Source organism: Zeugodacus cucurbitae, chromosome 2 (genome assembly GCF_028554725.1).
Source record: "Zeugodacus cucurbitae isolate PBARC_wt_2022May chromosome 2, idZeuCucr1.2, whole genome shotgun sequence".
Lineage (NCBI taxonomy): Eukaryota > Metazoa > Arthropoda > Insecta > Diptera > Tephritidae > Zeugodacus > Zeugodacus cucurbitae.
The window spans coordinates 15282617-15308163 of record NC_071667.1 but is presented as its reverse complement, the minus strand read 5'-3'; the positions used below and the strand labels follow the sequence as shown (position 1 = coordinate 15308163).

Genomic DNA, 25547 nt, shown 5'->3' with positions numbered 1-25547 from the left:
GGCTATAGACTATGAACGAATATACAACTAATGTTATTTGCTTGATAATTCATTAGTACGGAACCAGTTTGTCATTCTCTGTTGATCACAACCGAACTGAAGAGAAAAAGTGAAGATATAATAATTGGTTTCTTATTTTAAGACAAAGTTTATCATCGCTAAAAGTTTCATCTACAAAACGTATGGTCCATCCCTCTAATTACCCTCTATAGCATTTTTTGTTTTATGAGTAGATTCGGATCAAACCTTTTACCTGGCTTGAAGTAAAAACAACACAAAAATTTATTTTATGGAACATATATATATGTATATAGATAGGAATATAAATGTTTTTCCATTACAGTGGGTCTGATAATCATTGCGTTAGTGAGAATAGTATGTTCAACGCATAGTATCGTAAACCACATAATGTTAAGTTAGTTACTGAAAATTGGTAGCAAAAATTTGATGTAATCGTCGCTTTTGTTCGGATCGCAGACGAAAATAGTAACGATGCGTATGTATAAGTTCAGCACGATTGTGCAGTGGCGGCCACAATGAAGTGATGCACAAATGGCTATAAAGGATATACAAATAAATAAAGACAAACAAGAATCTATTAGCAGCATACTGTGTACCGATTGAAACGTGCAGCTTCGTATGCCGTGTTCAGATTATTCATTAATTGATTGATTTCATGCTGAAATTGTTCCTCATACTCCTTCTTACTTTCGTGATAGCGATCGCGACATTTGAAGTGACTGCGAAAGATTCAAAATATAAAAGTTATAAAATTTGATTTTTTGGTTCCAAAAAAATAATTTTCGTCCGCTCACTAAGGCACTGTGAAGTTAGTATAGCTCGGATGTCGACTGTCATCACGCCAGTCCTCTTTCTTTTTGCGATCCTTAAAAATTTCTTCGTACAACAATTGAAGTTCGCGTGCAGAGAATGGCACATTATCGTCATTGCCAGCTGGTGGTATTATCGAGGCGTGGATTTGTGAAGATTTGATGGCAATCGGAGCATTGGTTTCCGTCATTTTTACAATTTGTAATTCTATTTAGTATTTTTATATTTTTTAAACTATTTATATGTATTTTAAATGTTTTATTTTTTTTTTTTTTTGTATTTAGTTTATGACATTTTTTAAATTATAAGTTGCTTCTGTTTGACTCAATTTGCTACGCGCTGAGTTTTTATTCTACTCATATTCTATTTTTTTATTATTAAATTATCTACTATTAGCAAAGTGAGTTTATTAGTATTTAATTGTGTTTTAGTATACATATATAATTATAATATATGAATGCTCTTTTCTGTTTCTATGTAATTAGCGCGAAAAGTAACTTAGTGATACTATTTAGTAAATAATGTTCGTTGATTTTTTTGCATTTTTAATATATTTCGATACTTTAAATGAAGACTGTCTCTTAGCTTAGCTCAACGCAGAGAAGACATTTTCTTGTAGTAACCCATCTTTTCCTATGAATAGTATCTGCATCTATTCTGTTCACACGTTCTGAAAAATTCGCTAGATATGATTTTCTGAGCGAATCGCTACAAATTCATGCGTCACCAGTTCAAGCTACATGTCCATATTCTGAAGGAACCTAGGTAAAATTTACTAAAGCTACCTCATTCTTCTTAATTGCCTGAAAAAGTTTAATCAGTTACAATAGCACGCTTTATTGTATTGTAGGAAGTATAAAACTACTCATACATATGTTTATTCACATATTTTTAATCACATGTATATATGTATAAAGGGTTTTTCTATAAGAGCGGTACAAAAGTGTCAAAAATGGTTTGGGATATCTATGAAATTCCCTATTCCTGTGAAAGTACATTCAATGTCATTATATATGGAACTCGATTTCTTTTTCATGGCCACCACGGGCACGCTTGCTGAAGTCCACACGCTGAACCCAATTTTCGATGGTTTTCAAACATAAATCGGCCGATACTGTCCTGTTGAAACCACATTTTGTCCAAGTCCATATTATCCAATTCGGGAAAACAATATTCGATTCCCATTCACCGTAACGTGCCAGTCTTGATCATCACGGTAAAAGTACAGCCCAATGATGCAATGGTGACTCATGGAGTACGTGTGGATTGCTGCCTGACCAATAACGCATAGATTGCTTATAGATGAAGCCATTCAACCAGAAATGAGCCTCATCATAAATTGGAGGCTCTTACAGTTGAGGCCACTGACTCCGAATTTCGGTAGTAAATTTTAATAATGCCGATGTCGGATCGTATATCTTTCCATGATAAAATGGCAAACCCTACTGAAGTGAAATGTCAAAAGAGCGGGAAAAAATTTGATGTCGTTTGCTGTCCCTATCGGTCTACTTTTGTAGCGTCCCTATTGAAAAAAACCCTTTTTTATATATACACCTGTGTATATACGCATACGAAAATATATGTTTTTTTTACATTAGTGCTTTACCCGCATGTAATCAACAAACCATAAAAAGAGTATAATGAGAAAGTAAACCAATTAATTGGATTCAATTATTACTAACAAAGAATTAAAACGCCCAGCATTTTATTCTTTCGTGCTTTTTAATCGAGTAATTACACCAGCAACGCCTAGTGGTTATATGTGTAAACCTGCACTTGTTTTTCATAAATTCCTTATTCCTGCATACCATAATTTCATACATACATATTCATAAATATTTACGCATAAGAGCATATTAATGGTTCACGTTTAATGTGAGTGTTCACATTATTTTAACATTCCATTATTGGTAGCAAAAAGGCTTAATACTGCAAGTGCATATTGCAGGAAATTGAATAATTTCAGCGAATTAAATCGTTGCATTTAAATGGATTAATTAAATATGGAAACTATTTTTATAATTTCATTATCATTGGTATCTTTTAATAACAATATAAAATATGTAAAAGCGCGGGTCTTCGCTTTTAATGAGAATTTCCATTTCAAACACAAAGGGGCATACATATGTAAATACGATTATTCAACTATGTTTGCTTACATATGTTTCCATATGCCTAGAATTTCCTGTACTGCCTACAAATTCTATCAAAACTCATGCAATTGTTGGCATATATTTCCTGCCTATTCGTAAAAGCCACTAATATTTGACGTCTATGCATTTGTAACTACCTATTGCTTAATTGAAAACTCGACATGACATACAGGTTTCTCAGGTTCCACAACCAGTAGTCATCGAAATCTCGCCATTTCCTATGCATTGCGCTTTACGGCGAAATCATAGACAAATACCATTGCGTTAAGGCAGCATCAATTAGCATAAGTGCATTAGTGGGAAACAAGCTGCATATTGCATCAACAACGGCAACACGATTGCCCAAGTGCCGTGCAATTTCGCCTCCGTCGTCTACACAATACAAATTGACGCTTAATAATGCAAGCGCCGCAAAGCATCAGCAGCTGTGCAGCGTTTATATGCCATCTATTAATTAGTCACCTAAGGACTAGATTGTTGTGCCGAAGGACTTCTTAGCGGTATTGCAATCAACACCTCACACGTGGTGCTGAATTGCTTGGGTTTCGCTGTGGGTAAGAGGTTTGTGGAAAGCACATTGCTGCTATACGATATGTGGATTATATTATAAGTGAATTCGACAGTAATTATAGACGCATAAGACGTGCATAAGTAGCTTAAGAATGAGTATATGTGTAGATCAAGATAAGAACTATGTATTCTGTTATGAGGTACCATGGTATTAATTTCAGGAAAATCTTAGACATTTTTTTTTACATTCCGTTACACTTAGTTTGTTAGGAAGCTCGAGCTATCGATTTCCATTCTACCTTTTCAAAATTCTCGGGAAAGCCTTAAGTTCTTGTTTCGAACAGTTATTGCATTATTGAAGGTATTTATCACACCGAATCTTATTCTTTAACAGAGTTAACGTTTTTCGGTTTGGTAAAAATGTTTGCAGCGACTTCTCCTCGTTTCTTTGTTTAGGCACAATAAAATCGTGTTTTTTTTATTCCTTACCGACATTTTTTACAAAAACATAACCTTAAAATCATTTTAGACAGTTTCATACTTTCGTTCTCTATGCGGTTGTGCTTTTCATTCAGTTTCGTAATGCTCCTTCGTCGCAAGATAAACTGCATTTTTTTGTTCACGATTGCTTTTTTGAAGTCGTGAAAATCATAAGTGGCTTTTCAGAAGGAAAAGTGAAACAAGTGCTAAAATCAACACCATTTTGTAAACTCTTCAAAAAGAAATATGAGAGTTAACCTAAAAAAAGGAGAATGCTGAGCTAGTATGGAAGTTTATCAATGTGGCGGCTTATGCGATGCCCGATTGCATGGACCATTTGGTAACACTGTTTAGCAAACCAAAAATTCTTACATTTAGAAAGCTTTTTCTAAGGATCAATGGATTAACCACGGTCATTAATAAATTCTATTCAATGCGTGAATCAATCTGAAAATATACATATTGAGGCAGGTTTTGTAATTCACTTCCGAGTGATATTCAAGCAAATTCACTTTCAATCCGATATTTGTTATATTTGGTGTATTGAATTTCGATTTTACTTTTCAAATTCCACTATTTTTTTAATTTTCACTTTCACTCGGATTGCAGAACCTACCTGAAGAAAATATTTTCGTACAAAATTTGAAAATCTTATTCACATTGTTAAATATATATAAATTATGTTCGATCCGTATTTCTTTGCAAATAAATTACGAAAAAACACATGCTAGCTACGTTTTAGTGTTGCACAGTGTAGTTACGTACACAATTTTTTTGTGAAAAACACCGCAAAGCGCTTGGTAATGTACTCAGAATCTGAAAAGAAAACAAAACTGGAGAGCTTCCGCTTTAGTCTAGCCCACCTGTCATATTTGCTTATTGGTGTTCAAACGAACGTTGTTGGGACAAATGCAAGCCACATAAGCACAAAAAAAATATTTGTATGTTCATACACACAAATTGATACTGTTTAGAGCCACCTAGTATTAAAAGTAAAGTCTGAATAGGAAAAGTTAACAATGCATGTAGACAATGGTCCAAAGCGTTTTTTTAAATTTGTTTGGTTATGTTAGAAGACCTATTTGAGCACGGGAAATATATTAATGTATTCTTAATTAATTTGTATATACTCAAATACGGTCTCATAAAGTCTTGAGAGAGGAAAATATAATACCTTTTTTCCTTGCTACCGAAATATATTGTAAAAATTTGGTAGTTTGTGAGGGTTTGAACTACCCTAACCCCAACCATCTTCCTCGCAGGGTACTACACATAGACCGTCTGCGTCACAACTCTCTTGCAAACAAGCATATATACAATAGCCACCCAAAATGTGTGGCCTACCTACATTTCCTCTGCAATATGTTTTTTTTTTTTTTCGATTTCCTTTTAGTTCAGTTTGACGTTGGATGCATACCTTGATTTGCGCACACTTATTTTTTCTTTCCGCTTTTGCTTTTGCTTCTTCGTTTGCATTGAGGGCGTTTCTGTTTGCTGATCTCCACTTGTATTGTTTATGCTGTTGTCAATCGCTCACAATTTGTGATGATTTGTGTGCACTTAATTCAATTGCTGCTAAACAAAGACGTCTTTATATACATACGTACACATGTATGTCTGTGCTTGTCGGCATATATAAATATATATATGTATATTTACATATTTTACAGATAAGTGAATGCATAAATTCTTTTGTCTTCTTATGTTTTATTTACTTTGTTGTATTTAAGCGATCTATGGGTAGCATTTGTGAAGAGGGTAAGGTTAAAGTCAACCTGCATCTGCATATGGATGATATATATATATATATATATTTGGCGTAGGAACCGCTTTAAGCGATTATAGCCGAATCCACCAGAGCGCGCCACTCATTCCTCCTTTTTGCTTTTTGGCGCCAACTGGAAACACCAAGTGAAGCCAGGTCACTTTGCACTTGGTCTTTCCACCGGAGTGGAGGTCGTCCTGTTCCGCGGCTTCCTCCAGCGGGTACTGCATCGAATACTTTCAGAGCTGGAGTGTTTTCTTCCATCCGTACAACATTCTAGTCTGGAAAACGCAGAACAAACGGCGCGGTTGTTGCTACCGATGATATCAATATCATCGGCATACGCCAGGAGCTGTACACTCTTGTAGAAGATTGTACCCTCTCTATTTAGTTCTGCAGCTCGTATTATTTTTTCCAGCAATAGATTGAAGAAGTCGCACGATAGTGAGTCACCCTGTCTGAAGCCTCGTTTGGTATCGAACGGCTCGGAGAGGTCCTTCCGATCCTGACGGAGCTTTTGGTGTTGCTCAACGTCAGCTTACATAGCCGTATTAGTTTTGCAGGGATACCAAATTCAGACATCGCGGCATAAAGGCAGCTCCTTTTCGTGCTATCGAAGGCAGCTTTAAAATCGATAAAAAGATGGTGAGTATCGATTCTTCTCTCTCGGGTCTTTTCCAAGATTTGGCGCATGGTGAATATCTGGTCCATTGTGGATTTTCCAGGTCTAAAGCCACACTGATAAGGTCCAATCAGTTCGTTGACGATGGGCTTTAGTCTTTCACACAATACGCTCGACAAAACCTTATATGCGATATTGAGGAGACTTATACCACGGTAGTTGGCGCAGATTGTGGGGTCTCCCTTCTTATGGATTGGACAGAGCACACTAAGATTCCAATCGTCAGGCATACTTTCTTCCGACCATATTCTACAAAGAAGCTGATGCATGCACCTTATCAGTTCTTCGCCGCCGTATTTGAATAGCTCGGCCGGTAATCCATCGGCCCCCGCCGCTTTGTTGTTCTTCAAGCGGGTAATTGCTATTCGAATTTCTTCATGGTCGGGTAATGGAACATCTATTCCATCGTCATCGATTGGGGAATCGGGTTCGCCATCTCCTGGTGTTGTACTTTCACTGCCATTGAGCAGGTCGGAGAAGTGTTCCCTCCATAATCCCAGTGTGCTCTGGACATCCGTTACCAGATTACCTTCTCGGTCCCTACATGATAATGCTCCGGTCTTGAAACCTTCTGTTAATCGCCTCATCTTTTCATAAAATTTTCGAGCATTACCCATGTCGGCCAGCTTTTCAAGCTTTTCATACTCACGCATTTCGGCCTCTTTCTTTTTACGTCTGCAAATGGGTCTCGCTTCCCTCTTCAGTTCTCGATATCTATCCCACCCCGAACGTGTTGTGGCCGATCGCAACGTTGCGAGGTAGGCAGTCTGTTTTCTCTCCACTGCGGAACGACAATTCTCATCGTACCAACTGGTTTTTTGGCGTTGCCGGAGACCAATTGTTTCGGCTGCAGCGGTATGCAATGAGTTTGAGATGCCGTTCCACAGCTCCCTTATATCGAGATGCTGATGAGTGCTCTCAGAGAGCAGGAGTGCAAGTCGAGTAGAAAATCGTTCGGCTGCTTGTGGATGATATAATATGTGTAAAAAATTATAAATACATATATGATGAAAAGATAGTGTCGTGAGTGCCACTCTATTATTCTTTGGTTCCATTCCTATATGGATTAAGTCAAAAATAGAAAATTTCGTTATTACTTATTAGACAAGGTTAATAAAAAACAAGTAGGAAGGGCTAAGTTCGGGTGTAACCGAACATTTTATACTCTCGCAATTTATTTATTTAACTTCATTTATATTATATAATACACAATTTGACCCACATATTCGTCATATATATGGTATAAAGTCCATTGAAAGGTGGAAACCATAATATTAGGTTAAAAGCACCGAGGTCCTCGTGTTCGATATATGAGGCCTTAAAAACCTATGGTCCGATTTCGGTCCGATTTCGGCGATTTTTAGAATGGGGCTGCCACACTATAAAGGTAGTATTTGTGCAAAGTTCTGCACCGATATCTTCACTAGTGCTTACTTTATATATTGAAAAGTAAACGATTCAGATCCTCTTCAAAGTTCTGGTATATAGGAAGTAGGCGTGGTTGTGAAGCGACTTGGCCAATATCACAACCATGTATTCTCACAACCATGTTTCATTGAGTATCGGTCGAGTAGTTCCTGAGATATGGTTTTTGACCCATAAGTGAGCGATGCCACGCCCATTTTCCATTTTGTAAAAAAATCTGAGCGCAGCTTCTATCTGCCTGTGTGGAATTTAGTGTTTCTGACGTATTTCGTTAGTGAGTTAACTCACTTTTAGTAATTTTCAACCTAACCTTTGTATGGGAGGTGGGCGTGGTTATTATCCACGGAGGTGGGGTCATATGTAGAAGTTCACGCAAGTGAGGAAAGTTTCTGATTGCCATTCGGGGGATGGGGTCGTATGTAGAAGTTCACGCAAGTGAGGAAAGTTTCTGATTGCCATTCACTTGGGAGTGGCCAGGAACGATTCTTTTGCATATGACTCAAGCAGCTCACGACTTCCGGTTTTAAACCAAGTATCCCCTGGGTAGCTAACAGACATCCGTTTGGAGGCGAGCTAAAGTGAGAAGGCGAAGCCCGCTTGTGCGGTTGTGCGTAGGGCTTGGGACCCACCACATAAAAACGAATAACCAGTGAATAAGAAACACAGGCCTCGGATGAGAAACCCCCCTTTTGATGACGACCACGGCAAACGTATAAAGGACTATGATTTGAGGGCATGCACCTGGAATGTCCGGACTCTTAATTGGGAAGGTGCATCTGCCCAGCTGGTTGATGTCCTCATACAACTAAAGGCTGACATCACCGCCGTCCAAGAAGTGCGATGGACGGGACAAGGACGGAAGAAGGTGGGTCCTTGTGACATCTACTACAGCGGCCATATAAAGGAGCGCAAATTCGGTGTTGGATTTGTGGTGGGAGAGAGACTACGTCGCCGAGTCCTGGCATTCACCCCGGTGGATGAACGTCTTGCCACAATCCGCATCAAAGCGAGGTTCTTCAACATATCGCTGATTTGCGCCCACGCCCCAACGGAAGAGAAGGACGATGTGACCAAAGATGCTTTCTATGAGCGCTGCCCCCGCCACGATGTCAAAATCGTGCTTGGCGATTTTAACGCCAGTAAAGAAGGTGTCTTTGGCACAACAGTCGGAAAATTCAGCCTCCATGACGAAACATCGCCAAACGGCCTGAGGCTGATCGACTTCGCTGGGGCCCGAAATATGGTTGTCTGTAGTACCAGATTCCAGCATAAAAAAATTCATCAAGCAACGTGGTTGTTCTCTGATCGAAACACGCGCAATCAAATCGATCACGTTGTGATAGACGGAAGACATGTCTCCAGTGTTTTAGACGTGCGTACGCTCCGAGGACCAAACATTGACTCGGACCATTATCTAGTAGCAGCAAAGATACGCACTCGCCTCTGTGCATCAAAGAACGCCCGTCAACAAACACAAGGAAGGTTCGACGTCGAAAAGCTGCAATCACAACCGACAGCCGAACGATTTTCTACTCGACTTGCACTCCTGCTCTCTGAGAGCACTCATCAGCATCTCGATATAAGGGAGCTGTGGAACGGCATCTCAAACTCATTGCATACCGCTGCAGCCGAAACAATTGGTCTCCGGCAACGCCAAAAAAAAAGTTGGTACGATGAGAATTGTCGTTCCGCAGTGGAGAGAAAACAGACTGCCTACCTCGCAACGTTGCGATCGACCACAACACGTTCGGGGTGGGATAGATATCGAGAACTGAAGAGGGAAGCGAGACGCATTTGCAGACGTAAAAAGAAAGAGGCCGAAATGCGTGAGTATGAAAAGCTTGAAAAGCTGGCCGACATGGGTAATGCTCGAAAATTTTATGAAAAGATGAGGCGATTAACAGAAGGTTTCAAGACCGGAGCATTATCATGTAGGGACCGAGAAGGTAATCTGGTAACGGATGTCCAGAGCACACTGGGATTATGGAGGGAACACTTCTCCGACCTGCTCAATGGCAGTGAAAGTACAACACCAGGAGATGGCGAACCCGATTCCCCAATCGATGACGATGGAATAGATGTTCCATTACCCGACCATGAAGAAATTCGAATAGCAATTACCCGCTTGAAGAACAACAAAGCGGCGGGGGCCGATGGATTACCGGCCGAGCTATTCAAATACGGCGGCGAAGAACTGATAAGGTGCATGCATCAGCTTCTTTGTAGAATATGGTCGGAAGAAAGTATGCCTGACGATTGGAATCTTAGTGTGCTCTGCCCAATCCATAAGAAGGGAGACCCCACAATCTGCGCCAACTACCGTGGTATAAGTCTCCTCAATATCGCATATAAGGTTTTGTCGAGCGTATTGTGTGAAAGACTAAAGCCCACCGTCAACGAACTGATTGGACCTTATCAGTGTGGCTTTAGACCTGGAAAATCCACAATGGACCAGATATTCACCATGCGCCAAATCTTGGAAAAGACCCGAGAGAGAAGAATCGATACTCACCATCTTTTTATCGATTTTAAAGCTGCCTTCGATAGCACGAAAAGGAGCTGCCTTTATCCCGCGATGTCTGAATTTGGTATCCCTGCAAAACTAATACGGCTATGTAAGCTGACGTTGAGCAACACCAAAAGCTCCGTCAGGATCGGGAAGGACCTCTCCGAGCCGTTCGATACCAAACGAGGCTTCAGACAGGGTGACTCACTATCGTGCGACTTCTTCAATCTATTGCTGGAAAAAATAATACGAGCTGCAGAACTAAATAGAGAGGGTACAATCTTCTACAAGAGTGTACAGCTCCTGGCGTATGCCGATGATATTGATATCATCGGAAGCAACAACCGCGCCGTTTGTTCTGCGTTTTCCAGACTAGATAAAGAAGCGAAGCGTATGGGTCTGGTGGTGAATGAGGACAAGACGAAATATCTCCTGTCATCAAACAAACAGTCAGCGCACTTGCGTCTTGGCTCCCACGTCACTGTTGACAGTCATAACTTTGAAGTTGTAGATAATTTCGTTTATCTGGGAACCAGCATTAACAACACCAACAATGTCAGCCTTGAAATCCAACGCAGAATCACTCTTGCCAACAGGTGCTACTTTGGACTGAGTAGGCAATTGAAAAGTAAAGTCCTCTCTCGACGAACCAAAATCAAACTCTATAAGTCGCTCATTATTCCCGTCCTGATGTATGGCGCTGAAGCGTGGACGATGACAACATCCGATGAGACGACTCTTGGGGTTTTCAAGAGAAAGGTTTTGCGCAAGATTTATGGTCCTCTAAACATTGGCAACGGCGAATACCGCAGACGATGGAACGATGAGCTGTACGATTTATACGACGACATTGACATAGTTCAGCGAATAAAAAGACAGCGGCTACGCTGGCTAGGTCATGTTGTACGGATGGAAGAAAACACTCCAGCTCTGAAAGTATTCGATGCAGTACCCGCTGGAGGAAGCCGCGGAAGAGGACGACCTCCACTCCGGTGGAAAGACCAAGGGCAAAGTGACCTGGCTTCACTTGGTGTTTCCAGTTGGCGCCAAAAAGCAAAAAGGAGGAATGAGTGGCGCGCTCTGGTGGATTCGGCTATAATCGCTTAAAGCGGTTCCTACGCCAAATATATATATATATTTAATTTTTGGACTGTACCAAGAAGTGGCTAAAAAAACGACTGCAGAAAGTTTGATATGTACAAAAAACCTATTTGGGAGCGGGGCCACGCCCACTTTCCAAAAAAAAATTACGTTCAAATTTGCCCCTTCATAGTACGATCCTTCATACCAAATTTTATTTCCATAGCTTTCTTTATGGCTTAGTTATGACACTTTATGTGTTTTCGGTTTTCGCCATTTTGTGGGCGTGGCAGAGGCCCGATTTTGCTCATTTTCGAAAGCAACCTTCCTATGGTGACGAGTTTCATCAAGATATCTTAATTTTTACTCAAGTTACAGCTTGCACAGACGGACGGACAGATAGACATTCGGATTTCAACTCCACTCTTCACCCTGATGGCTTTGGTATATATTACCCTATATCTAACTCGTTTAGTTTTGGGTGTTACAAACAACCGTTATGTGAACAAAACTATAATACTCTCTTTAGCAACTTTATTGCGAGAGTATAAATATTGTCATAACGCTCTAGCGGCTTATTCTCTTAATGACCAAAGCCAACGAGTTATAATCCTAATCAGCAAAGAGAAGAGGTCAACGAAAAATTAAAAGTGGGCGTGGCGTCATGGTGGGGTACATATTATTTTTTTCACATCTTGATATTACCGGTGGAAAATCGACGAAATCAGTTCACGACCACGCCTACTTCCTATATAATACAATTTTGAATTCTATCTTCGTTCACTTTATAATATATAAATCAAAAACCAATTAAGATAGCGGAATAAAACTTTACACAAATACTATATTTGAGGTGTGGCATTATCTTTTCAAGGCCCCGTATATCGAACATTGAGAACTCAGTGCCTAAGGGTAATTTTTTACCGAAAATATCGGTAAATCTCTCAGATATTTTAATGTTACTCAGAGAGAATCTTTTTCTTCCAATAGTGGATCTCTGTACCCAGAAATTGTTAAAATCGGGTCATAATTTCCCTTAGCTCCCATATACCTAATTATAGTTTTTTCAAAAATATGATGGACTTTATTCCGAATATATTGGTTAATATGTTAAATTTCTTAGCCAAATTAAGTGAGTGTATAGTCTTCGATATAATGTACCTTGTTGGTGAAAATTAGTGAAATCGGTTCAGGAATTACCTCAGCCCTTATATACGAGGGCTGCTATATATATTTCTGGCCTAGGCAACACTAAGTGTTGTCAGGTGCAATCTGAAATTTCCATTAGAAAGTTTGACATTTTTTAGCATAAAATCACTCAGAACGTTTTGTCATTTAAGCGTGAATTGTTTTATTTACAGGGAATTAAAAAATTCATCTCGTCCAAAAAATGGAATTAACTCGTGAACATTTTCGTGCGATCATTTTTCACAACTTTCGACGAGGATTATCGCGACAAGAGTGCATCGATGAACTAAAATCTTTGAATGGCTATGAAGCACCATCCTATAGCACTGTGAAAAACTGGTACAACGAATTCAATCGTGGCAGACGCTCCCTCAAAGACGAATTCCGTGAAGGTCATCCAAAAACAGCCGTTGTGCCAGAAAACATCGATGCCGTACGTGAACTGAAAATGCAAGACCGTCATGTAACATACCTTCAGATAGAGGCATGCCTATGCATTTGTCCCACCTGCATACATTCGATATTGCATGAACACCTGGCCGTAAAAAAGGTTTGTTTTCGTTCCCGCACAATTTGACAATCGCTCAAAAAAAGCAAAGCTTCGAAAATTGGTTTGAGTGCATGCAAAAGTGTATAAATCTTGATGGAGAATATTTTGAAAAACAATAAAACCATTTTCGTTGATAAATATTCCTATTTTCATTATTAGGCCAGAAATATATATAGCAGCCCTCGACTTATATATGATGATTTTCGTTATTCTATCGGACTTTATGCCGAATGTTGTGTGTGATCTTAAGAACATTAACTAAATAAATTGTGAGAGTATAAAATGTTCGGTTACACCCTAACTTTGCACTGATTTTTTTTTTATAAAAAAGATTTTTTCAAGTCGCTCACGGCAATTCACCTTTGCCCTTCATACAATATATTAGGGTTATAGTGCACATATGCACTTGTAAATATGATATTATGTAAATAACAGTTTACATAATCGCTTTAATATATTTGTAAAGCGCTAATGCGATTTACCCCTAGCAGTTAATTCATTAAATTCAAGTGTTTGTCATTTAATCTGCAAATCTGCTTTAACGATAATTATAAGTGTAAACACACAAATTGAAGAGAATAGATATAGATATGTACTCGACTTTACTCATATAGTACATATATAATCATATGTATGTTACAGCCAGGTATGCGGCAATCAACACACACATACACATTTCTATGGTGCGCAAACTAAATCATAAGTAAGTGAATTTGTTAGTAACTGTAGTTAACGGTAATTCCCAATTCTCGAAACAATATTTTAATTAATTACCAAACATTATCATTTAACTGCTGCAGCAATTGTAGAATTAACACGAAAGTGCCGTTATACTCACAAATACACATGCACACACAGAGTTGGAAATCGCAACGCTCGCAGCAGCAAAACTTTTCTAAATAAGTGTTAATTGTGACTTGTATAATGAGTAGTAGTGTAATTGTAATGGTGCGCATTGAAGTCTCTTGCAAATCATTGGTCGCCCAACAGCACTTTCTTTCACTTTATTTTTCAGTTGTTCACTTAAGAGTAAATTGTAATAATGTACAAGCGCTGCTTGAATTTCCTTAATTAATGACGAAATGCTTACATTACTCGCTGCATCGACTCACAAGGCCTGCAACTGCACTCTGTGCTTCGCAGCACGCAGTTGGCATCTTAAACCAAGCTGGGGCCCTTGGGCACACAAGAATTCGGGGCCCTTTTTGAAAGTAAAAAAACGACTTATACTAAAATATTTTTTTACATTTAATAAAGGTAATCAAATACAGCATGATATAAATGTCATTAATGATGATGCGTGTAGGTGTGTGTGTGATTACGATATTAAGATAACGATTTCTTTCGGGATTTCTGTTGAGCAAAATCCTCTATTATATCTTTAAAGTGAATTTTTTGAAGGATATCACTTTCTATGCACATAATTGACAAACTACTCAGTCGTTCTTGTAACATTGTTCTTCGCAATTAATTTTGTATTCTCTTAAGCTGCGAAAATGACCGCTGTCCACTACAATTGGTAACCTTAAGACAAAGGAATATTCTAGGAGCAATTTCATCTAATTGGGGGATGGGGTCATATGTAGAAGTTCACGCAAGTGAGGAAAGTTTCTGATTGCCATTCACTTGGGAGTGGCCAGGAACGATTCTTTTGCATATGACTCAAGCAGCTCACGACTTCCGGTTTTAGACCAAGTATCCCCTGGGTAGCTAACAGACATCCGTTTGGAGGCGAGCTAAAGTGAGAAGGCGAAGCCCGCTTGTGCGGTTGTGCGTAGGGCTTGGGACCCACCACATAAAAAAAAAATATCCCCAATGAAAACAAACACCGAGCCTCGGATGAGAAACCCCCCTTTTGATGACGACCCCTGCAAACGTACTAAGGATCATGATTTGAGGGCATGCACCTGGAATGTCCGGACTCTTAATTGGGAAGGTGCCTCTGCCCAGCTGGTTGATGTCCTCATACAACTAAAGGCTGACATCACCGCCGTCCAAGAAGTGCGATGGACGGGACAAGGACGGAAGAAGGTGGGTCCTTGTGACATCTACTACAGCGGCCATATAAAGGAGCGCAAATTCGGTGTTGGATTTGTGGTGGGAGAGAGACTACGTCGCCGAGTCCTGGCATTCACCCCGGTGGATGAACGTCTTGCCACAATCCGCATCAAAGCGAGGTTCTTCAACATATCGCTGATTTGCGCCCACGCCCCAACGGAAGAGAAGGACGATGTGACCAAAGATGCTTTCTATGAGCGCTGCCCCCGCCACGATGGCAAAATCGTGCTTGGCGATTTTAACGCCAGGGTGGGTAGAGAAGGTGTCTTTGGCACAACAGTCGGAAAATTCAATCTCCATGACGAAACATCGCCAAACGGCCTAATGCTGATCGACTTTGCTGGGGCCCGAAATATGGTTGTCTGTAGTACCAGATTCCAGCATAAAAAAATGCATCAAGCAACGTGGCTGTTCTCTGATCGAAACACGCGCAATCAAATCGATCACGTTGTGATAGACGGAAGACATGTCTCCAGTGTTTTAGACGTGCGTACGCTCCGAGGACCAAACATTGACTCGGACCATCATCTAGTAGCAGCAAAGATACGCACTCGCCTCTGTGCAGCAAAGAACGCCCGTCAACAAACACAAGGAAGGTTCGACGTCGAAAAGCTGCAATCACAACCGACAGCCGAACGATTTTCTACTCGACTTGCACTCCTGCTCTCTGAGAGCACTCATCAGCATCTCGATATAAGGGAGCTGTGGAACGGCATCTCAAACTCATTGCATACCGCTGCAGCCGAAACAATTGGTCTCCGGCAACGCCAAAAAAAAAGTTGGTACGATGAGAATTGTCGTTCCGCAGTGGAGAGAAAACAGACTGCCTACCTCGCAACGTTGCGATCGACCACAACACGTTCGGGGTGGGATAGATATCGAGAACTGAAGAGGGAAGCGAGACGCATTTGCAGACGTAAAAAGAAAGAGGCCGAAATGCGTGAGTATGAAAAGCTTGAAAAGCTGGCCGACATGGGTAATGCTCGAAAATTGTATGAAAAGATGAGGCGATTAACAGAAGGTTTCAAGACCGGAGCATTATCATGTAGGGACCGAGAAGGTAATCTGGTAACGGATGTCCAGAGCACACTGGGATTATGGAGGGAACACTTCTCCGACCTGCTCAATGGCAGTGAAAGTACAACACCAGGAGATGGCGAACCCGATTCCCCAATCGATGACGATGGAATAGATGTTCCATTACCCGACCATGAAGAAATTCGAATAGCAATTACCCGCTTGAAGAACAACAAAGCGGCGGGGGCCGATGGATTACCGGCCGAGCTATTCAAATACGGCGGCGAAGAACTGATAAGGTGCATGCATCAGCTTCTTTGTAGAATATGGTCGGAAGAAAGTATGCCTGACGATTGGAATCTTAGTGTGCTCTGCCCAATCCATAAGAAGGGAGACCCCACAATCTGCGCCAACTACCGTGGTATAAGTCTCCTCAATATCGCATATAAGGTTTTGTCGAGCGTATTGTGTGAAAGACTAAAGCCCACCGTCAACGAACTGATTGGACCTTATCAGTGTGGCTTTAGACCTGGAAAATCCACAATGGACCAGATCACCATGCGCCAAATCTTGGAAAAGACCCGAGAGAGAAGAATCGATACTCACCATCTTTTTATCGATTTTAAAGCTGCCTTCGATAGCACGAAAAGGAGCTGCCTTTATCCCGCGATGTCTGAATTTGGTATCCCTGCAAAACTAATACGGCTATGTAAGCTGACGTTGAGCAACACCAAAAGCTCCGTCAGGATCGGGAAGGACCTCTCCGAGCCGTTCGATACCAAACGAGGCTTCAGACAGGGTGACTCACTATCGTGCGACTTCTTCAATCTATTGCTGGAAAAAATAATACGAGCTGCAGAACTAAATAGAGAGGGTACAATCTTTTACAAGAGTGTACAGCTCCTGGCGTATGCCGATGATATTGATATCATCGAAAGCAACAACCGCGCCGTTTGTTCTGCGTTTTCCAGACTAGATAAAGAAGCGAAGCGTATGGGTCGGGTGGTGAATGAGGACAAGACGAAATATCTCCTGTCATCAAACAAACAGTCAGCGCACTTGCGTCTTGGCTCCCACGTCACTGTTGACAGTCATAACTTTGAAGTTGTAGATAATTTCGTTTATCTGGGAACCAGCATTAACAACACCAACAATGTCAGCCTTGAAATCCAACGCAGAATCACTCTTGCCAACAGGTGCTACTTTGGACTGAGTAGGCAATTGAAAAGTAAAGTCCTCTCTCGACGAACCAAAATCAAACTCTATAAGTCGCTCATTATTCCCGTCCTGATGTATGGCGCTGAAGCGTGGACGATGACAACATCCGATGAGACGACTCTTGGGGTTTTCGAGAGAAAGGTTTTGCGCAAGATTTATGGTCCTCTAAACATTGGCAACGGCGAATACCGCAGACGATGGAACGATGAGCTGTACGATTTATACGACGACATTGACATAGTTCAGCGAATAAAAAGACAGCGGCTACGCTGGCTAGGTCATGTTGTACGGATGGAAGAAAACACTCCAGCTCTGAAAGTATTCGATGCAGTACCCGCTGGAGGAAGCCGCGGAAGAGGACGACCTCCACTCCGGTGGAAAGACCAAGTGCAAAGTGACCTGGCTTCACTTGGTGTTTCCAGTTGGCGCCAAAAAGCAAAAAGGAGGAATGAGTGGCGCGCTCTGGTGGATTCGGCTATAATCGCTTAAAGCGGTTCCTACGCCAAATATATATATATATATAATTTCTACGTTTGGAAAAGTTTCTTCCAATTTATCTGATTTTATTAGGTTTATGTAAGTTTGAGATATTTAAATCCGCTGATTGCTTTGCTGTGTTTTTTAAATATTGGCTTAAATGAAAACATTCTGTTTTAAGCTCATCTGCATTAATGTCTTCATGATAAAATTCTGAAAATTTTTTGCATTTCTTGATCAACTCGCCAGATTCAATTGTTGTTAACTGACAAAGAAAACTAAATCGACTATAAATTTCTTGGTATGCTGCCGAACGTTTTTTTAAATGTGTATTTAATGTGTCAATTATGGGAATGAAAGTATCTACACGAAACTTATCCTTGCCTCTCAACTGTGCAGTCTCTGATGATCCTTCAAAAAAAGTGATGCTTGTGCTGCGATTTCTTTTTCTTTCAAATGTATCTTTGCAAATGGATTTTTTTCTTTAGCAGCCGTTTCGTACTGATCAAAATTATTGCGTGCCGTATTGACGTAACTGATCAGAAATTCATAAAGTTTCGTTACAACGTCCATGGTCAGGGTGCTATTCTCTAAACTTAGGCTTGTTTTATTCATAATTCCCAAAAGATCATTCCATATTTCCGTTAGAAGAGCAGTCTCAAATTTTCTCATTTTTTTCTAGGCTTTGGGCTTCCTTTCTAGTGTCTCCTGGTTGATTGGTGTCACTGGCGATTGAAGACAATGCTTCAGAAATATTTAAATAACCATTTTGCAAAGCATTAATAGCTTTGGCACGTGCAGACCATCTAGTTTCCGAAAGAGACTTTAGGACTCTATTTGCTCTTAAATGCTCTGTCAAAATTTTCCATCGTTTTGTCGAAGCTGAGAAAAAATTGAACAATTTTTGTACAAATTAAAAGAATGATACCGCTTCAGTAACAGACTCAACAGCCTGAACACCCACTAAATTTAACGAATGTGCATGGCACATGGAACGTAAATCACAAATTCGCAAATTTCTTTTATTCTTGACTGAACACCAGAGTACTTTCGAGACATATTTGATGCTTTGTCATAGCTCTGCCCGCGACAATCTTTTATAGGAATATCAAGGCTTTCAAAAAAGTTTAAAATGGTATCTGCTATATATTGCGCATTATGTTTATCCATAGGCAAAAATCGCATAAATCTCTCAATAGGCTGTCCGTCTTTTACGTATCTAACTATTAAAGTTAGTTGGTCAACGTGGGACAGATCTGGCGTAGAATCTACGCTAATAGAATAGTATTTTGCTGATTTAAGTTCTTTGACAATGGTTTTCAAAACTTGCTGTCCCATTAAATTAATAAATTCATTACAAATATTTGCCGATAAATATGATGTACTTCCTTTTCCACGATTTCCGCAGTTTTGTATGTGTGAAGAAAAGGATCAAATTCACTAATCTACAAATGAATAATCCCTCGCCTTTTTTGTTTCTTCAACCGTAAAAAACGAAGTGAGCTTTTGAAGTTTTTCCGTTGTTTCTTTTTGAGCTGTAACTTTTTTTCTTTTTTGTGAACCACTTAAATATGTTCTTTTCGACATAATGAAATTGTTCAAAAATGAACATGTACGTTGATACCAAGGAGCATTCAGTACGCATCAATATATTTAGTTTTATTACACTTAAGAATATTCAATATATTAGATAAGATATGAAACTGTGTAATTCTCACTATTTTAAAAACACATACAGTCCACTAATATTGGATAATTACTTTTTCTCTCGCAATATGTTGTCTTCGCCAATGCTGAGGCAGTACAAAGTAAATACATAAACAAACACTTAAATAAATAATGTTTGCATGGGTACTCACATGCACAAACCCAAGGTCACATAACATAGGTTCAAACAATAACCAACACATGAACATGCACACATACACATATATTAATATAGTTAAGATAGTTATTAAAATTGTATTATCATTCTGGGATTCCCCCAACCATAGACTATGTCGACATTTATGTTAGGCCTTGTTTACACGGCGCGGCTTGACCTTTGAATCGGAGTGATTGCGTGAGTGATCGCTAGATGGTGTACTTAGTAAATTAGGTAGGATGTGTTCGGAAATATGCCCTCTGATGAGATTATTAATTTGTGAAAAAAGTCTAATATGCCCCACAAAAATTTGTGAGAGAAATTGTCGGTCCTTCGGGGCCCCCTGTGACCTGGGGCCCTGGGCACGGGCCCTATGTGCCCTTATGGTGAAGACGGTAATGGTTGGCATCAAGTGTCGTTATTCGCTTTTACAGTTTCAGCGCATTTTCCCCTACTGCAATTTTATATTAATTCTCAATGATTGTTTTTCTTTGTCGCGCCATTTTCGCAACTCCTCCGTCGCTCTCACTCTGGTTTTTTGTTTCTTCCACTCTGCCTGTTCGTTTATCCTTCGTGGCCGCACAATAGCTCGCCACTAAGCATAGCATTTACAATTAAAAACTTTTCCAATTCTCCACTAAGAAATGTACGTAAACAAAGAAAAGTTTTAAAATAACGGAAAATTTCAACAAATCTTAAATGATTGCTGTATATGTATGTATGTATACAATTTGTTGGTCATTTATTAGTGCTGTGTAGTTTTTGTAATTCATTGACATTGAAAATTTTTTGTTTTAAGAAGATTGACAATTTTGTAAATGCATCGAATCTTTTGAGAGGTAGTTAGTATATTATGGTCCCGGGCTTCAATTCAGCTCAAAAGATTTTTTGACATTAGATATATATATTACCGATGAATTCTTATATGTAACTCCAATATTCAGAAATGTCGAATTATATATATTCCCGCGAATTGAACTATTTAGAAGAAAGGTTTCGACATGACTCGATCCGGTGTCTCTACTGACTAAAATAAGTTTTCACGAAAATCTGTTACGAATACTATTGTCATTGAATGATGTAAAATCGACTCTTACATTGTTGACAAAATAACTTTGTAAGTGATAACAGCGAGTTTTATGAAAACGTTATAACTGTTTCATTACTAGATCTTGCTTGTGATGCAAACATATGCAGAAAATATATACGTCTAAAAGATAAGACTTAAAAACGATTTATCCAGAGAAAACAAAGTTATTCGGCGACTGTCTTGGCATTAGTTGCCGTTCATAAAACCATAGTCGAATAAGTCGTATAAGTCTTCCAACTTAGAATACTAAAAGTTCCTTCATTCAATTCTGTTGTTGTAAAGAAGGTCAGAGCATCAACCAAACGACGGTAGAAGAAAAGAAAATTATTCTTAACGTCTACAATTCTAGACGAAATCGCTGAGTAAAACAGATTAGAATATAAAATCGACAATCCATGAATAAATACCGTACAAAAGCAAATTTTAAAATTCTTACATCCCTCCGCGAATCATTATTAATTCTTTTGTAAGTATTTGATATAGCTATTAGTTTTATTGTTATCCACATGTATGGTATGTAAATGATCTGCGCAGAGAGTGGTGGTTAGTTAAGCCCATGTGATACTAACGCTTCCTCCAAAGGAGATTTGCATAAATTGTGCAACGCAGCCGTGAACACAACGATTATCGGCGCTTTTGCTGTTCTGTGCTTTAGTATTTCCATACTCGTACATGCACTATTATATATGTAAATACGCATACTCTTATGTACATATATGTATGCATTTATGTAAAAATAAGTCGACAACTGAACGTCGTAATCACAAACAACACCTATTGGTCGATAATCATTGTGTCCCGTAACGTGTATTGAAATGCATGTATTTTACTCCTTCGGGTACATGCCTACCAAGTATAAAATATATGTATATGCATTTCAATGTTTAAATACAGGGTGTTTCCTAATTTTTCTATATTTACACTTTTCCAATATAGTCAGATTTACCTCGCCAATAACGTGGAGCATTTTGGTTTCCAATTGATCAGTCGTAACTGGATTATCATGGTAGATTATTGTCACAATAAATAACAAAAATTTGTCGAATGAATTCAAATCTCTGAACTACGTGGTCTACGGACAATATTTTTTCTTTATACATATGATCCGATCATCTAAAGTTTACCCTCCTACAGGTATTGACGGGTCCTTTTTTGAAGACCAATAAAAATTACGGTCTCTAAAAGCACCTATATATTAAAGTGTTAATATTCCCAGTTCTAAATGCCGTAATTTCCTACCTATTACAATACTTAATGTGTTGTTGAAACATTTCGATTACAGTGCGCTCTATGCGAAAGAGATAATAACTGCACTTCACTATGGTATTATCATTATACGGAATGAAATGTATTTCGAATAATTTTTTTTAAGCAGCTGAAGCTATAAGGAAATTTTAAACATGAATTTTTGACGGTAACAAAATGAATGTTAGAAGTTATGCTTAAAGCTTTCGCTGGAGTACAAGGTAGGGTCATAATTCTCAACCCATATAATGCTCAACGATATAATGATGAGTTAAGAGAGATTTTTGTCGCACTAGTCTTACAGTTTTTCGAGAGATGCCAGGCAATGGAACGGAAATATCTATCATATACTTTACACTTTTAATTATGTAATTGGTTTTCGTGTGTATCTTTATTCGATTCCCTCACATCGAATTACGCGATGATTTTAAGCTCTTCACTTTCCTGTTAAATATGAAAATGTAGTAGATGTTAAAAACTGCACTAGAATCATTTAGTTTGATATTGGAAACCGACAGAAATGGGAAACATTCAAGTTCCACTTTCACACACAGTACAAATTGTTGAGAATCTAGCAAAATGCGGTATATTTAAGACTAAATGTGTGTATACACATATATACTATAAAGATCCCCTCACGAAAAATCGCCGACTTTTAATTTAATATCACACATAAAATATTATTGTATTTAATTTACTTACGCGGGGTTCGAACTTCTACTTCGAGAATCTCAAAAGCAAACTTCAGCACGGTCGCATCTACATATTTTTTTGAAAATACTTTAAGAAATTACTCTAATCAGCGCATAACGGTGAGTTATGCGAAGTCACTAATTGTGGACGAAAGTTTAGAATATGTACTTCCTTGCTTTGAGCATGATGTTGCCATACACCAAAGTTTAAGTTCGTTAAAATAAATATCGAAGGAGACATTTATGATATAGGATGAGAAATAAACAATTTATGGAAAAGCAAATTTCTCTGTTCAGTCTAGGCTTTTCCTGCAGGGTATCTAGGAAAGTATGGCATGGCTTTTGATAAACAGAATTGTATGCACACGAAAATCCTGGCGCATGCCACACAAAACACATACACTCGCTTAGACCGGAATTTGACTAGCTCTCGATATTTCACTGCTATTGTGTACACTATTTTAGCCGCAACATGTTACCACTGGCTTAGCTTGTTATCGGCAGCACACCTGTGAGGCAATAAAAAACTATTTAGTTTAGACACATAAGCAAATAAATAATTTTTTTATCTATTTGTTAAATATATATATGTATTTCGCTTGCAAATGCAATTTTATTGTACTGCCTCTGAGCATCGAGGGTATTGTGTTGGCTATATTTTCATATTAATTCTATGCGATATAACGGATTTTTTCAAACATTTTCGCTAGCACCCTGTGGCGCCGTTAAAATGTGATTAATATAAATATTTTAATATTTAACTATGACAATGCTATTCAAGAGATGATAACCAGAGTTATTGTGCTTTAAAAAAGCGGTTATAACTCGAAGCTGTGCATCTATCCCGGAAGAGAGTCGTTTAAAATATCTATAATAGTGAGGTTGAGTGAACTAAATATGACGCGACGAGTAGAGTGGGGATATGTGTGACCTCTTTTAAGAAATACAGAAGCTTACGAAATGGTTTTACTTAAATTATCTCAACTCTACAGTGGGATGAATCGGTATACAGGATAAAATCTAAGTCAATTAAACCTAAAAAATGCCGGAAGTAAAATAATAATGACACTGCCTGACGTCAATGCATCCTGATAAACAAGTACTTGGTTTCGAAAGAACGACAGTTCAGTTTTTAAACCATTTAGTAGTGTCTCACGGGACAAGACATAATATGCGTGGAACAAGGAACAATCAAATTATCATACAAATAAGAAGAATACGAGATTACTACTACGACTTGGAAAACACGGAGTCACAATAGATTTGCACAATTTATTATAACAGAAAAATCCAAATAATGAAGGCTCAGCAACAAAAGTGCAACGCTAGAGTTTTTTTGCTAGAAACCTGACATTGATTGGCTACACAGGTCTTCAAATTTTGAATGTACTCATATCATTGAAAAACTCAAGATAAACACTCGCAACGAAATCGAAGATATATCGCATGTCGGAGTTATGATGGCATATTCCAAAAATATTTCGGTGTTCACATACCGACTTAAAATAGATAAATGTACCCCAATATTTGAAGTATAACATCGCCATACACCCGGCCATTCATCAGAGTCAGTTGAAGCGCGAGTTCAGCTGCAACAAATATACACTATGTTATCAATATCAAATAGGCAACAGTATCAGGCCGTTAAAAGCAATTGGATCTACAATCGCTGACAATAATTTGAAAGTGCCACTTACGTTCATAAGTACATATGTATGTATTAGCATTTATCGAATCCCTTGTATATTTTGAATAGAATTCCATATGCTATTATAAATAACCGGGTTTTTGCTATCGATTTGGCAAATGTGATTGGAAACTTTCCATTCAATTATATTTAAAGCTTGCATCAACTGCCACTATTACATAGTTATATATACTATATACGTACGATTTTCGCATCATTTCACTAGAGCCATGTGCAACAATTGCTGCACATGTGAGTATTATAAATGAATGAAGATTGCAAATTGTATGCTTGCAGCTAACAGCCAATAAAAGCCATTTTATATGATATAAGTGTAGCACAATATTTGCATTTGGTAAACTAAATTTTGAATTCCTTTCATAGTGGTCTATTAGCTCTGCTTTCATTGTACTTATGTTGTAAGTAAGGGAAATGTCGAGCGAAATATATTTATGATTAAGAATGCTCTTTCAATAAGTAAATACTGCAGTGGGGTGTACATATTGACAGCTGAAATCTGTTGTCACCAGTCAAGTTAATTAATTGTTGGAATATTTTGTGTTTATTATTTTGATGTTTGTACCGATTTAGAACCATTTGAAAGAGGACTTGGACACACAGTTGAATCTACGTAATCGGAATGGTTCCGAATTTTCAACCTGCCAAGTATTACCAAATCGGTAGCATTCTTCAAAACGACAAAACTAGCTAGATTGAACTGCTAGATTTCGTTCCTGCTGTGCCTCGGTTAATACTATATAAGCCTATTGAGCAACAATATTTCTAATATGCTAGCATTTCTCACACAAATCCATCACATACTCAGAGGCAGCTTAAAAGTTGTATGAAATAAACACAAATCACACAAAGCGAAAGGTAAGCTTGAGTTAATTATTCATCAAAGATAAAATCCTTTATATGTATATGAATATTTAAATTTGATACGAAGAAAGCCTTCTGGGCGACTTGTTAGCAAAGAATATATGCAGTAAATTACCAATTTCTCATATTGAGTCACTTAATTGCCTG

General features: G+C 38.7%; 2 protein-coding genes across 3 annotated transcripts in view; both read right to left on the bottom strand.

The window, feature by feature from the left end:
* The window catches only part of LOC128924111 (uncharacterized), a 521511-nt gene that overhangs the window by 244754 nt on the left and 251210 nt on the right, over positions 1-25547 (bottom strand). The window lies entirely within an intron of this gene.
* Positions 316-1173, bottom strand: LOC105220201 (uncharacterized). 2 transcript variants are annotated; one of them, XM_011196618.3, is made up of 3 exons: positions 816-1167; positions 618-740; positions 316-556 (listed from the first exon to the last, which is right to left on the bottom strand). In XM_011196618.3, exons 1-3 carry the CDS (start codon positions 1019-1021, stop codon positions 421-423), a joined length of 465 nt encoding a protein of 154 aa, XP_011194920.1. In that variant the 5' UTR covers positions 1022-1167; the 3' UTR covers positions 316-420. The 2 variants fall into 2 exon arrangements, with proteins under 2 accessions (XP_011194920.1, XP_028901516.1); XM_029045683.2 differs by having other exon boundaries at positions 369-556; positions 611-740; positions 816-1173.